Below are 15,702 nucleotides of genomic sequence, written 5' to 3'. Positions count from 1 at the left end.
AGGACCAATTCACATCTTTAATGGGCAACGTTAGTTAGTGCAGCTTCGGTTAAGTTGCTAGAAGAAATTCTAGTACCTTTTTAAAAAAAAAAAAAAAAAAATTCAACTAGGCCTTCATATCAGCTTTATAGATGCATTATTATTGGTACACATTGTGTGTGAAAGGCCACTATACTGTATTCTAACTATTAGAGCTATCACAGTAGAATTCAGATCCCAGAACAGCAGCCTTGGTGAGAAACTGTTCTTGTTTTCTTCCCCTTTGTACATAGACCTGAATGTTACAGTATTTTCTCTATAAAGCCAGCACTGGAAATCCAACTGCTCTGTAAAATGTCAAAATTGGAGCACACAATCAGGGTTCATGTATGGAACAAAGAGAGGTTGCGACTGACTTTTTAACTCATTTTGCATAGTTTCTGATTTCTTTTGGTTTTCTTTGTGAACCACACACAAAAGATCTCTTATTCCAAATAGTTTGATTTCATTTAATTTTCTTATCTTTTTTTTTGGTACTGCCTCCTCTGAAATACACAAACGTCCCTGCATACCTCCTCCACTCATCAGTTGTCATACTACATGACTTTACACGTTGTTTTTTGGACCATTTTCATCTCCATTTGTGCAAGAATTTCACTGTAATATTACAGTTAATATATAAAGCTGCAATGTTTGTTTTGATTTAGAATGTGTGACTTTCCATTTGAGTAATATATGCATTTTTTAATTTTTTTTATTCAAATATTTTAGATTGGAGCGCCATATCAGTTTTAGATGGTGGTGCATTACTGTTAATTCAGCTACAGAAACGTCAAGGTTTTTTATTTAATTCATCACGTTACCCGTTAGCCCTTTAATTGACTTTTTTTAATGAAAAATTTGTTTTTCTTTTGCACGTCTTTTGTTTACAATCAGTCAAAAACCCCAATCATGTAAAAGATGATGGTAATGTAAGGAAAATGAAATGTAATAGCAGCAGTGCTCCTTAATGTTCTGATTATGAACGTGACATTCATACAATGCAATGTTTTGAGATTTGAAACAAATCTTGTGTCATTAAAAGAAAAAGCTCACTCAATGATGTCACTGGTGGTTCTTCCAGAAACATTTGACTACAACTGATCTCCATCACACAAAGACACAAATCTTTTTTCTTTAATATATTTTATTATAATTTTCCTTGCTTTTCGGGATTTCTAAAATTTCCCTCCTAAAACAAGTGAACGCTGATGCAAGACGTTTTTTTTAAGCATTAAACCTCACAACTGTGTCCAGATCAACTGGTGCCACAGTCTCTAAAATGAATCCACTCCAGGGGTCAGAAAGGCCTCTGACTAATCCAGTGTCCCACAGTGTAGTACGCCTGCAGAGCCGAACATTGAAGGATGGTTCCCACATCAAATAAGCCAATCCACAAGTCATCCATAACACCAACGCCCAAAGAATTGAAAAAAGTCAGCATGGTTTTTTTTCTCTTTTAATTTAGGCTCTCTGATTCATTGATGTATAGCACAGTTAATGCATCCATTTTGTAAAACATCGTAAGACATAAAGCTATAATCATCAAAACCAGAACCTCAGGTTGTCCGCTGCTCACAATGAGGATTTTTTTAAATCTTTTGCAATAATAAACCTAATTCATATAATTTCATTTACAGCCAGGAAGCTCTTTATTTTTTTTTTATCTAAGAAGCACTCTTAAAATCTCCCAATGGCAGCAATTTCCTTGCTGGCATTCATTCAAAAAAAAGCACAAAGCACTTTGGACGTCATCTAGTACTGCAGACTGGACCGAATGTCAGAGTAAACCGCTTGCATACTGCGTGATACATTATATCGCCTTTGATTTACCCCAGTTGCAACAAAAAGGCAGAGGAGCTCCTGATACAAAGATTTCCAGTCCTACAAGTCCAGTTCAGAAAGAGATAGGGTCAGAAGACAAAGGTCGCGGGAGACCTGAGGTGTCGGAAGGAGAAAGTGGTGAGACGGTAGCACTTTAAAAGTGCGGCACACTGGAGTCCCAGACGCACGTAAAAACTCCCGGTTGTGACAGTATATATGTAGTGTGTGTGCGGATGTGTGCAATTTTTTTGGATTTTGAATTGTCTCTAGCATCCATATCTTTTTGCTTTGTTTCTTTAAAAAATATCAACAAAGAAAAAATAATAATAAAAAGAAAATAAACTCTCCTAAAGAGGTGCGGTGGGTCATAGGTTCATACGTAGATGCTCGGGCCGCTTGGCTACGTTGGGATAGGCCTGCTGTTTGGCTTGAGCCTGGTTTGCTCCGGTAGGCTGGTGGATGGGCCGAGGGGCTGAGGCCTCGGAGCCTGTTGACACGTCCATCTGCTCTGGTGTGGACAGCTCCATGCTCTGGTCCTGGGGGGACTGCAGGGCGCTGGGGCCTCCACCCAGCACCAGGGGGCTTCGGGCCCAGCAGTCACCACCAGCAGAGAATTTGACCGGGCTATGGAAAGAAAAGGAGAGAGAGATTTGTACCAAAGGAGGAATAAATATGGAACATTTCTTTGCATGTGTCTTTGTGCTGTATCTTAGGCTAATTGGACTCTTAAAAGCCAAATTCAGAAATACACCCAGGGTTGAGAAGGGAAATTGTCGTTTCAAATCTAGAGATCAGCATTAGTACTGTTGACATCATACACAATATGTACATGTGGATTTAAGATGCCATAAGCTGCTGATGTTAAAGGTGTGCCAATTTCAGAGCTTGTGCCAGTGCGCGCGCACACACACACACACACACACACACACACACACACACACACACACACACACACACACACACACACACACACACACACACACACACACACACACACACACACACACACACACACACACACACACACACACACACACACACACACACACACACAGTACGGACAGGTAGCATAGGGTGATTAGTTATTCCCTGATTTCGACATTAAAATGTTTTGAAGTAGGATGGCTGAATTCACCTTAAAGGCTGTTACTGCTACCATGTAAACTCTAAATTATTAAGATGAGGGTCTTTAGTCTATATGTAACTATAATGAATACGATGTGGGTCTGCCAGACTGAAACACTCGTTTGGAATTGGAAAGCAGAGTGCAATTAAGTGATGCCAGGTCTCTCAATGAGAACTGACAAAAGTCAGTGGGAATATATCATCTAAAGTGCCTGCTGCAGACACACTGACCCACCTGAGAGGGGTTCTGGGGCTGCCCAACATCCGTCGTGGCGAGCGGATTCTTGGCTCGAATGAGAACCTTTCTTTGATGTTTTCCAGGACTGACGGAGCGACGTATGTGAAACCCTACAAGAAGAAATGGCAGGTATGAAGACAGGTTATCTTTTGGGGCAATATGCCAACAAGCCAGTTTACCAGATGAAACCATACCCCTACAAAATGAAAGCTTGGGAGATGTAGTGGAGCTAGGAGTTACCAGGAAGGCTTGATTAGCACTCTCACTGAGTGTGGAGTCATCAGGGCTGTCCACTGGCGTCTGACTGGTGAACTTTGAGTCGAACTGACTCACGTCTTCAGCCGATTGCTGACATAGATGGAAGAGGTGACAAACACAGGTTAGGAGGGTGTGGCCACATGAATACATGTGTCTACTAACAACACGTAGGTTTGAAACAAGAGAAGACCTGGAATCCAGTTTACTCACATTTTGATTAAGACAGGAAACCAGAATTAAACTATCACTGCATTTCTTTCTTTGTATAATATTACAGACAGCAGCTGAACTATAAAAAGTATGTAGTTTGCATGCAGTGTGCATACCATTAGGACACATTTAGTCATAATACTATTTTGTCTTATTGCTGGTCGTTCTCTCTTGGCTGCTCAGTAGATCTGATGTCATTTCTGCTATACAGAGGATTGTGGGTCAGAACCGCCCAAAAAGTTGGTTTGCGCGATGTGAAATGCGACCATATGTAGGACATCCGTGTTTTTCTATTTTTGGGGCATATCGCATTTGACATCCCGTATGGGACATCATTATTTAATTTTTTCAAACATATTAAATGTCAGGGAAGTATGGGTAATGGAATGCATAGCATAATGTGTCTGAATCACACAAAAAACCTTGATTTGAATGAATTTGCTATATTTGTGAATTGACAATATTTTCGACATTCAACATTCTCACATTTCCCCGACTATAACTACAGGAAGTATCCCATTCAGACTTGGTCGAGGTCTGCACCACTGACACTCACCAGGAAGGGCTTGAAGGGAGGCTCCACTTTCCGAGCCAGTAAATCCTCCCAGTTGATGTGTCGAAAGAAGGGATGAGCCTATGTGGGGATATCAAATACAAACATGAGTGCTACTGTATGAACATAAAACATGACCTTCTCAGTCTGGGATATTGAAGAAAAAACTGCCACCCTTGCAGTAGCAGCTAGCTTTTACCCCCATTGTGCGAGAGTGAGTGTTAGTGTTAGTAACAGGCCTGTGTGTTTTCTCACCTGCACCTCCGTTGCGTCCCCTGCTCCCGCTCCTAGCCGTGACGAGGCGTTTCTCTTCAGCAGCTGAACCAAGCAGATGTTAAAATGTCAAAAAAGAAAAAGAACAAAAAAAAAAATAGAGATGTTTACACAACAACTCCAGGTCTATTTTTGGATAAACAGACAGGACATACCCGTTTGAGGAGGTCTCTGGCTTCTTGTGTGAGGTAGGGCGGCAGGCTGAGCTTACACTTTAGGATCTTGTCAATGGTCTTTTTACGGTTTTCACCAGTGAACGGTGGCTACGGTGAGAGAGAGAAAATAAAAGAAGAGAAAATGATTACCCAAACGCTCCAAGTTATCCTTTATATTTTATAATAGTTCATTAATAAATGTGAAAAAAATATTTTTATTATGCTGTAAAATGTTTTAACTGACCGCTCCTGTGAGCATGTCGTACATCAGAGCGCCCAGACTCCACCAGTCCACGGCTCTGTTGTGTCCGCTCCGCATCAAGATCTCCGGGGCCCTGAAATATAAGTGTGAGAGTGCACCTTTCCTCACTAATAAATTCAAGTTAACGAGTCGACAGAATGCACGGAAATAGTGTTTTAGTGAGTAAAAGGAAGCACGTTTTTTTTTGGAAGTGTATCCGAAAATAAGTGAGAGAGAACGTCTTACATGTACTCGATGGTGCCGCAGAAGGTGTGGGTGACTGTGCCGTCGTGAATGGACTCTTTACACAGCCCAAAGTCGGTCAACTTTACATGGCCTGGAGGCAAAAGGGCACATAGTCAGAGGAAGGTATTTAAACATTCTCACACCTCTCTGTGGCAGATCCACAAGACGGCGTAATGTGGTTATATTTTAAGGGTGAAATTACAAGAAATGAACAGCTTGTCAAATGGTGCAGAAGGGATTTGAGTTCACACACACCTTGGCTGTTGAGCATGATGTTCTCGGGTTTCAGGTCTCTGTAGATGATGCCCTTCTGGTGCAGATGGCCCAGAGCCATAGAGATCTCGGCCAGATAGAAACTACACAGAGAAAATCATCCATTAAATACTTTTCACTTCATGTCAAACATTTCTTGTCAACAGGGATACACAGGTCTGATGTTGCTATTTATACATTATTCATATGAAATATGTTTGTTTGCAGTTTAATATACATTAGGTGCAGATATCTAAATACAAAGTTTAACTGCTGAGCCAAACTGCTTTTAAATACTATTTCTGAAATACAATTTTTAACAGACACCCGCTGACCAATCAAGAGTATTTCCCATGATGGCTTCATAGCAGATACAGACAGTGTCCTGACAGAATAATGAAGGCTGCTTACCAGGCTGTGTCTTCCATGAAGATGCCCTCCCTCTCCAGCTGCATGAAAAGCTCTCCTCCTGCACACACACAGGCAAACACAAGTTAATGTTAACACACATACAGTACACAGTATAAATGCACATTTCATCTGAGCATCTTTTTTCTGTACTATAAGATTTGATTTTGCCAGCATGTATAAGGCCATTGGAAGCAAAGAGGTGCGAGTCTTTGGTACAACATAGAAATTGTTTGTGTGTGTGTATGTGTGTATCTTAAGACCTATGATAAAGCTGTATAAAAGCAAATACAGCAGAGTGAATCCACACTTCCACACTGTTTTTAAACGCTGAGTGTGTGTGTGTGGACGTGCGTGCGTGTGTACTGACCACTCAGGTACTCCAGAATGAGATACAGCTTGCCACCAGTCTGGAAGGCGTAGATGAGATCAACAATGAAGGGATGCTTGACTTCCTCCAGGATGTTCCTCTCTGCCTTGGTGTGGGCGGTGTCCTTGGCATTGCGTACAATCATGGCCTGGTAACCCCCCACCACAAAGAGACATATCGTTCATTTTCATTCTTAATATCTGCTTAAACTACTAACTTGAACGTTGAACAAGTAAGTTATGCTCTGACCGTGTCCTTAATTATCAAATAAATGCCACACTAAAGTTTTTTCAAACAAAAACCTTGCCTAAACCTTTAAAATGTAAAAATCTGGATTACAGTTCTACAAATGCATCATGGTGTCTATAGGCTGATGATCAATTCTGTGGTGCTATATTTGTGTGTACAGCCCAGTGCCCTCTGCTCCTTTTTACACACTCTCCCTGTTGGCCCTACTGCTCCTGTTACTGTTTGCTAACCACTTCTGTCAGAAAGCCAAAGAGCTGATAGCGCCCTATCAGCAACAACACTGTTTGATACCGGGATGGTATACAAGCTTGACACTCAGACTGAGGAAGTTATGTCAACATCACATTTGATTAAAAAGACTAAGAAAATCTGTCCAAAAGGAACTAACTGTCATTAATTACTGCAAAAAACTGGAACTGCTGAATGACACTATTGGCCATTCCTTTTTTAATAGCTGTATACTATAATCAGGACTCTTCAAACATCAAGCATCTCAGAATCACTGTGGTTTATTCTCAGAGTAGGACTGAGTTATTTATGAGCTTTCTCACACACACACACACAAATGCGCACACACACCGAGAGCAATGAATCAAAGTTCTTATTTAAGAGTTAACAATATGCCTCTTATGACACTCATTAACATCATACAATGAAAAACTAATGATGACTTTATGCAGTTTTTTCAATGTGCGAGTGACATTCAAAACAGGCTGAATTATAAATATTTATTTCATGAAACATACAAATGTTTGTATGTCTGTGAATAACTTTGATCTGCATTCATTGTAGGTATATGTTATTGTTTTTAAATTAAGTATACATTCATAATTTTGATTTTAGAATGATTAATAGAGTTACTCTAATTTTAAACTTTGGAGAAACTTGTTCTAAATAAAATGTTCAATTACCAGTGCTTCTGGAATGTATGTCTATTAGTCTCTTCCCTGACCACCTGCAGGGAAACTCTAAAACAGGTTCGGCAGCTGTCCTTAAATCTGAGCAAGACAAGAAAAATGTCCTTGGGTGAGATTGTTTCATAAAGTGCTCTCAGTCTGAAGCCTTGACACAGGACTGCAGACATGTCACTCTGACACCTTTGGGGCAAGTCCTGACTGATTTCTTACTCCGACATGTTTCCTAAGCCTCAAGACCCCTCACCAAAGCTGAGCTGCACATACATTACATGCTTGCCATTTCAAGGCTGCAACTGCTGGTTGAACTCTGGCAGGGTTCTTCTGTGTGTCACTGCTGGGGTCGTTTGAGTCAATGGAGCAGAAGCAAGTGTGAATATCAAGCCCAAATCTAATGGGGCTGAGGCAGAGTGCTTCGAGTGCCAAGGCTGCAGCAGCGGCGGCGCAGCGCACATGGCAATCTACCAACTAGCAGGGAAACCTTACCCCACACCACTGGCTTCAAGGACAGCCAACGTTTGCAAGCAGAAGCACCAGTATGTGTATTTGTACAAGTTTGTATAAGTTCAAGGGACACACACTGGGGCTGCTGTGTGTGCATCATCTCTCAAGTGGAAGTGGTTTAGGCAGGAGTGTGTTTTGACATTGTCCAGGGAGAACATAAAAGTACCTTTTTTAAAACTTTCATGGCAAATATTTTGCCCGTCGCAGCTCCCATGACTTTTCGAACTTGGAAAACCTGCACAGGAGGAATACTGATTAAACAATGTTTAAAACAGCCAAATCAACAACTGAAATGACTACAAGTATACAAAAAAATGCCTCGCATTATAAAAAGGAAAAAAGTCAAAATGTGTATTTTGGCTGTATGCATGAGTACTTTCTCTAGGGCTGTGTATCTGTGCCGTACCTTTCCGTAACCACCTTTCCCGAGGACCCGCAGCAGCTCAAAGCACTCGGGCTGGATGTTCTCCGTCCCCTGGTTGACGTTGTCCTCGGATATCTCAATCTTCTCACAGTCGTCCATGTTGCTGCAGACAGAGACAAGTTAAGGGCATCACGGTCAGGCTTTGTTCTGCACTGATGTCATCGGGGGGTTAGGGGACACACACACACACATGAGCATTGAAGGAAGGACATAGTATCGAACACTTACAAATCAAATCCACTGCACTGGTCCATGATGTCATTGAGTTGCGCCTGCAAGGGAAAGGGGGGGGGAGTTATAAATTGGATACTGGCTGCAGTCAGATATAGAATAAAGCTTGAGCAAATCTGATAAATAAATAAATGTATTTGAGATCACATCTTATGACTAAAATATAACTGCTAACATTTAGAGCTGCAGCAATGAATTGAATTACTGATCCAGAAAAGTAAGTAGTCTTAAGAGACTGTTGCTTTTCTCTGTTGTGGTACGAGTGTAAACTGAAAGTGAAAATGCTTGGCAAAACAAAAACAAGACATTTCAGGACATCACCGTAGGTTTGAGGGAACTGTGGAACGTACAAGGAGAAATTGTCAGATTAATCCATAGTGAAAATAATATTTGGCTGCAGCCTAGTTTACACTGTATGCCTACAAGTGGTGTTTCATCACATTCAAACAGAAGCGGTGTGATGTGACACTGAAACAATAGCTGCTGTGAAGAAACAGTTACCCAATCCAGGCCACATCAACATGGTGTAAGATATTTAGCAAAAGCCCCAAAGGTGTTTGTTTATCCATATCAAAGATATGTACATATTTGTGTGCAGAAAATAACTGGACATGGAACTGTTCAACCACAGCTCCTACTCCTCCATTAGCAGATGATAACGGTTTTGTTGTAATGGGATCACCCCCAGAGCTGGACACGTGCATGAAACATTATTCACACATCATTTAAGGAACTGTTATCTGATGTTAAATGTACAGTGTAAATATATAGCGGTGGTGTGTGGTGTTTGAGTCCCTGTGTGAACAGAAACACGCAGGCAGCAGCACTGACTTCACACAGAGCCACTCTGTTCAACTGTCCTGCCAAAATAAACTGTTGCACACCGAGCCACATTTATCACTGCAGCACCTTTGGCCAAGTAAGGCTCTGCTTGCACAACTCCTCCAACATGACAGCGATGGGTTTTAAACAAGACGGCGTTAGCAGCGCACGTATTTCATGGCTAGCAGTCGTTGCGTGTGAAATAATCAGAAGTGACAGCTCAGTCATGATCGCTGTCAAGCTAACGGCGGCGGGCTAGCATTAGCATGTGCTAACCCAGTTTGGAAAAAAGGCCCGAGAGCTCCGGCTGAGAGAGCAGGCCCGCGGTGGCTGGCAGGCGACCATGCTAACAGCTAGCTGCTGCTGCTGCTGCTGTGCATGGAGAGAGCTTTTTTTTTTTTTTTTTGCTGTGACAACTCTCGCAGTTCCGTTAAATATCTCCCATTAAAAAGTACCTCGTCGGTCTCATCGTCGGACACATTATCCTCCGGCTGGTCCAGATCAATGTCAAACACTCCAGCCATGGCAGCGCCTCGCTCGGATTGCTCTGTCACAGACCGCAAGAATAGCAGGCGTCCCCCACCTCATGGACATACACACACCGCCGCCATAACCGGCTACTACACTGAGCATGCGCACTGCGACACTCATCCAAAGGGGCGGTGACCTGGGCGGGACGACTTTGTTTTGTCATCAAACGAGACAAAACAGACATATAAAATATTAAATGAAGCCCATTTGATATTTACATTGACATTAAGAAAGTTAGTATAACAATAAAGCGAATTCAAATCCAAATCAAATGTGTAATCAATAAAGAAAAGACGGACATCCATTCCTCAAATTGATAAGTCCAAATGCTGGCCCCTTAAAACAAATATTCAGTTGCATTTAAACATTTGTGCACATAGGTCTACTCTATTACTATATGTATTCTGCCTTTTAATTAGTTCGTCCACAACACTTTTTAGCATTAACAAATACATTGACACAAAACTCATCCTACTACTATTAATGACAATAAAATATAAAATGTAAGATTTTATTTATTATTACTATTATTTATTATTATTATTATTATAACTGATTGTTAGAATAATTAATGTATTACCTTTTCTTCGGAGGGGGTGTTCGGGCAAGGAGTTTTATTTTGAAAATGTTGACAGTTGTAGCCGGAAATGCCGTTTTGACTTCTAATGGCGGCAGAGTATGGCACCGGCCAAGCTTTAAAACACAAACTTCAAGAAGCAGACAGCTCCACGGATACGGTCATGACACGTTTCGCCCACCGCGTGGATGCGCCGGTGCATTTCAGACCGGACGCTCTCGTAGTCCTACTCTGATCGGGGAAAAAACGATCGATCCTTGTGAAAAAAAGTGATTGCTCCAGTCCTCCTTACCTGAGTGGACGATGTCCATAGTAACAGTTCAGCTCGGTCAGTGCGGTAACCAGGTGGGTCACGAGCTGTTTGACATCCTCTGTAGCGATGCTCGAGATGGACAGAGGAGGGAGTACGGCGCAGCCAGCTGTGAGCGCTTCTTCCACCAAACCATGCACGGAGGTAGTAGGAAACTTCTCTTTTGAATACAATCTTATCTGCACACAGCACACCTGTTCACCTGTCATCATGTCTTCCTGTACTGTTAACCAGAACTCGTAGCCAGGGCGGTGCTGGTTGACATGGAGCCCAAAGTGATCAACCAGAGTATGGGCAAGGCTGCGAAATCTGGCAGGTGGAGGTATGGAGAGACGTCACACTTCAGCCAGAAGCAGGGCTCTGGAAACAACTGGGCTAATGGGTGAGGACACTTTAGACAGGAGGAGTACAGTGAAGCAGAGCTAAACATGTCAGCTCAAGGCTCACTAATTGTCAATTTTTCCTGGAGCTTTCAAACACATCATCAGTGCATGCTTGGTTTGTTATCATGGAGATGGATCTGCTGACAAATTGTTCCATTACATTATTTCAGAGCCCAAACCCATGTCTTCAAATGCCTCATTTTTGGTCATTCAACAACGGTCCAAAATCCAAAGACATTAAATTTTGCTGCATTCATTTAAAATGAATTGATCAAATCCTCACAATTCAGCTTGAAGCTAAATTAGTTCAACAATGGATTGCCAAAACAGTGGATCAATTAATTTAACTGTTTCAGCTTTAAAATTCACAAAATTGCTGACCTTACAAACACAACACAAATACAGGACAACTGCATGTTTGAGAATTAAATGGAACAAAGGCTGACAACGTGTGTGTGTGTGTGTGTGTGTGTGTGTGTGTGTGTGTGTGTGTGTGTGTGTGTGTGTGTGTGTGTGTGTGTGTGTGTGTGTGTGTGTGTGTGTGTGTGTGTGTGTGTGTGTGTGTGTGTGTGTGTGTGTGTGTGTGTGTGTGTGTGTGTGTGTGTGTGTGTGTGTGTGTGTGTGTGTGTGTGTGTGTGTGTGTGTGTGTCCACTAGGTACTGTGTCCACGGCCCTGGCCACAGAGAGGCGGTGGAGGAGCTGGTGAGGAGGGAGGTGGAGCGCTGTGATAGGCTGGCTGGGCTCATGGCTGTGATGAGCGTGGCTGGGGGAACAGGCTCCGGGGTGGGCACATACGTCACTCAGTGTCTCAGAGACGTCTACCCCAAGTCCTTCATCCTCAACCACCTCACCTGGCCATACGAAACCGGGGAGGTATGGAGATTTCATTTCATTTTTTCCATTTAACCTTTATTTATACTCGAGAGATCAACTGTGGGATGTCCCTCCATTTGCAATGATGTCGAGTCAAACGAGTGCAAAGCAAAAACAACAATACATACACATTATACAATGCAAATACACAACAAGCTGATAAAGAGACAATGACAATTGAAACCGTTAGACAGCAAAGAAGAATGGCTGCAATTAAAATGAAATGGGTGAAAGTACAATATAGCCTAATTAAAACAATTCCAGGTAGAGTTAGGCAGATTTAAGATAATATGTCTAAATTGTGTTAAAGGATATGAAGGTATTTATTTTAATTTGTTGCTGTAAATTGACCCAGGAGTCAGGAGCACTGAGGCTATTATATAAGCTGTCTTTCTCTCAGACCGGGCTTGTGGAACATATAACACGAGCATGTCAGTGGAGCGGGTCTGATGAAGCCCATCTGAAATTTGCAGCATTGCGGTCAAATAATGTGGTAGCATGGGGTAGATGGCTATCACAGCTAGCCTATGATGTTATCAAAGAATAATACTAAAAAAAAGAGAAAACTTCATATTTATTTTTCTTGACCTGTCCCCATTAGGTGATTGTCCAGAATTACAACTCCGTTCTGACGCTGGCCCACCTCTACCAGCTGTCAGACGCCATCCTGGTGCACGAGAACGACACGGTGCACAGGATCTGCAGTCAGCTGCTCAAAATCAAACACATCTCCTTCAAGGACGTCAACAGAGTAATCTCTCACCAGCTGGGCAGCGTCCTACAGCCAGCGCTCACTACTGACTCCCATGGAGTCTACAGCAGAAATCCTCTGGGTGAGAAAAGCCAGGATACGCCTACACACACACACACACACACACACACACACACACACACACACACACACACACACACACACACACACACGTTTACTTATGTCACTTTTGGGGACCTCACAATAATTTTACATACATTTCCTGGGGACTTACCGTAAACCTAACCACATCCAGGACATGCCTTAACCTATCCGGGCGTTATCCCATCCTTAACCCAACCCTAACATTATCCCTAACCACTGAACCAAAAATCCGTGTTTTAGCGACTGGGGACATAGCTTTTTTTCCCCAGTTGCACACGCCGTCAACAGTCTTAGGTCTAATGCCCCTGAAAGTGACTTAATCAGAACTCACTCACACACGCACACACACACACACACACAGACAGAGCAAGAATTCCACAGGCCATGGATTTTCTGGATTATCATTGGAGGCGTAGTTTACACAGGGGAACATTAGAGCATTGGTTAAATTCTTCAGAAAGGTTGCTTCAAAGGAAAGTAGCAGAATGTGTACACTAAATGTCCCACTTTCAAGACATGGAAGGAACAGACACAGAATCACCTTCTAGGACACATGCCAGGCATTGAAGTCTCAGTCAGGTCATTTCAAGTGAAGTCGGGTAGGAAACCAGTGTACATTTTGTAAATGAAAACCTGTATACTACAATATTGTTAACTAGCAATATTTTATTCTATGGTGATGATGAAAAGTTACGCACTATTGCTTTAAACTAGCAAACCTGTCAGTCAAACCCTCACACGCTAAATCTAATTGCATTATGTAATCTGATCCCAGTGAGTTGTATCCCTACTCCCTGTCGTCCACGCTATCAGGTGACCTGGTGAGCGCCCTTGTGTGCCACCCGGAGTACAAGCTGCTCAGTGTGTGCAATGTCCCTCAGATGCCTAGCTCCTCCATAGCCTACAGCACCTTCAGCTGGCCAGGCCCGCTCAGACACTTACGACAGATGCTCATCTCCAATACCAAGATGGAGGAAGGCAAGTGTCTGTCAGAATTTGAGTTTCTGCATGTGAAAATCCCTCAGTTACAAAACCACGAGGCACTGCTTTAGGATAATGTTTTTTTTTTTCCTGTCACAGGTATAGACTGGCAGGTGCGTACGCCAGCAGGCTCTGAGCGCACCAGAACTCTCACAGGAGCCAGCTTTAACACCTCTCTGGCCAACCTGCTCATACTGCGAGGGAAAGACGTCTACAGCGCAGACACAGGTGAAATGAGAGATGGTGGAAATTAATGGATTTTTTATTTTATTTTTGAAATGGGAAAACTTGATGGGAGTCAGCTATTCTGGGGAATGCTTCTGGTCAAGATCACTTCTTGTCGAAATCAGTGATTATTTCTACTTGGGGAAAAATCCAGTGTTAATACACATCGTAGGCTCTGTTAACATGCATGTTGCTTTCTACGGGGGCCCCCCCTTTTTTTTTTTTACAAACCCATAGACAGAGGCTAGGCTGTGTATTAACACCAGGTTCTTTGTCAACAAACACACATTATCAACAGGTAGCGGATAGTAAGGACATATTCGATGATTTTGACAACAAGCATTCTCAAGAATTGCTGACTCACTTTAATTAGATATTGATTGTACTTGATCAATTATGTCTTGCGAACAGCATCAACAGCTTTTCGTTTTGTAACATTTCAGCTTCTCAGATAGCACAGAAAAAATATGTGAATTACGTCCTGTCCACAGGTTGCTTTGAGGACCCGGGCCTGTACACCTCCTGGCTATCGTCAGCAGAAGCTTTCAACCTGTGGAAATCCCCTGTGCCTTTTAACAAGTATGAGAAATCGGCTACGCTGGTCTGTAATAGTCAGTCTCTGCTCAGACCTCTGAATAACATGGTGGGAAAAGCCTGGAACATGTTTGCGTCCAGGTCAGTCTTAAGGTTGATATAGAATAGCTCCTCAGTGTTCAGTTGTTTTGGTTTGTTCAGCATTAAATGTATTTGTTCTTTTACTTTTCCTCTGTCACAGAGCCTACATCCACCAGTACATTAAATTTGGGATCTCAGAGGAGGACTTCCTAGACAGCTTTACATCTCTTGAGCAAGTGATCTCCAGCTACAGTCAACTGGGGAAGACTTGACAAACACCATCTTGCCTTTGGACTGTGATCGGATTGTATATGGACACTGCAGATGCATTTTTTAAATTATTTTTTTAATCAACTTGTTTACAAAACAATTCTTTGGTTTACTGAACGGTAAACGAATTCCGCGACTTTAGGGTCTGCAGTGAAAAGGCCTGAAATTATTACTAGGACACACACTCAGTGCCTCTTCAAGGGGAAAATGTGAGAGCTATTTTATTAAATTATTTTATTATTATGGACTTTGTGTTTGACATTGTTTGGTCAACTGCTTTGACAAGAGGCATTTAAAGTGATATGGAAAATGAATAGCTCAGCATCCATGCCAACAAAGCCTAACTATGATGGTTGGAAAAGTGTGCACAGCAATTATTAGGAACAGCAAAACTGCACATAAAAAGAAATGACAAGGGCATCTGTTCACTTATTTTTCATCACTTTATTGTTAATTTAATTGCATACATAATAGTATTCCCAGAGCTGGGACGAGCGGCATAACATGAGTTGTTTCAAAAACATCTAGTCGTATCCACACGTGCAGTCTTGGCATGAAGCAAGCAGCACGATGGAAATGCTGAAGGAACCTCAACTTCAGCCAGCCTACAGACCGCTGTTGCCGTGCAACTTTAAAACAGCCAACACCAGTCTGATAAGCTAGCTGACGGGGCGGGAGAATGGTCCACCAGAATCTGTATGGTTCAGGCAGCACGGGGAGGATTTGGAATTCAAAAGGTCAAACAGACTATCCTGAATCAGGTTCT

General features: G+C 42.3%; 2 protein-coding genes across 2 annotated transcripts; one reads left to right on the top strand and one right to left on the bottom strand.

Annotated features, from left to right (window-relative positions):
- Positions 1 to 85: 85 nt before the first annotated feature.
- rps6kb1b (ribosomal protein S6 kinase b, polypeptide 1b) lies at positions 86 to 9,919 on the bottom strand. Its single transcript, XM_080025264.1, has 15 exons — positions 9,771 to 9,919; positions 8,491 to 8,534; positions 8,245 to 8,365; positions 8,005 to 8,073; positions 6,172 to 6,319; positions 5,805 to 5,862; positions 5,397 to 5,497; positions 5,142 to 5,232; positions 4,899 to 4,989; positions 4,655 to 4,762; positions 4,482 to 4,544; positions 4,230 to 4,307; positions 3,446 to 3,553; positions 3,203 to 3,315; positions 86 to 2,466 (listed from the first exon to the last, which is right to left on the bottom strand). The coding sequence occupies exons 1-15, from the start codon at positions 9,837 to 9,839 to the stop codon at positions 2,208 to 2,210; spliced, it is 1,521 nt and encodes a 506-aa protein (XP_079881390.1). The 5' UTR covers positions 9,840 to 9,919; the 3' UTR covers positions 86 to 2,207.
- Positions 9,920 to 10,627: 708 nt separating this feature from the next.
- tubd1 (tubulin, delta 1) lies at positions 10,628 to 14,938 on the top strand (the record flags this gene model as incomplete). The annotated part of the gene is made up of 8 exons (XM_080024842.1): positions 10,628 to 10,877; positions 10,968 to 11,115; positions 11,773 to 11,989; positions 12,591 to 12,822; positions 13,659 to 13,823; positions 13,926 to 14,054; positions 14,543 to 14,726; positions 14,827 to 14,938. Exons 1-8 carry the CDS (start codon positions 10,727 to 10,729, stop codon positions 14,936 to 14,938), a joined length of 1,338 nt encoding a protein of 445 aa, XP_079880968.1. The 5' UTR covers positions 10,628 to 10,726.
- Between the last annotated feature and the right edge of the window lie 764 nt (positions 14,939 to 15,702).

This window comes from Ammodytes marinus, assembly GCF_949987685.1.
Source record: "Ammodytes marinus genome assembly, chromosome: 3".
NCBI lineage: Eukaryota > Metazoa > Chordata > Actinopteri > Uranoscopiformes > Ammodytidae > Ammodytes > Ammodytes marinus.
The sequence above is the reverse complement of the archived record's forward strand: the minus strand, read 5'-3'. Positions and strand labels throughout refer to the sequence as shown.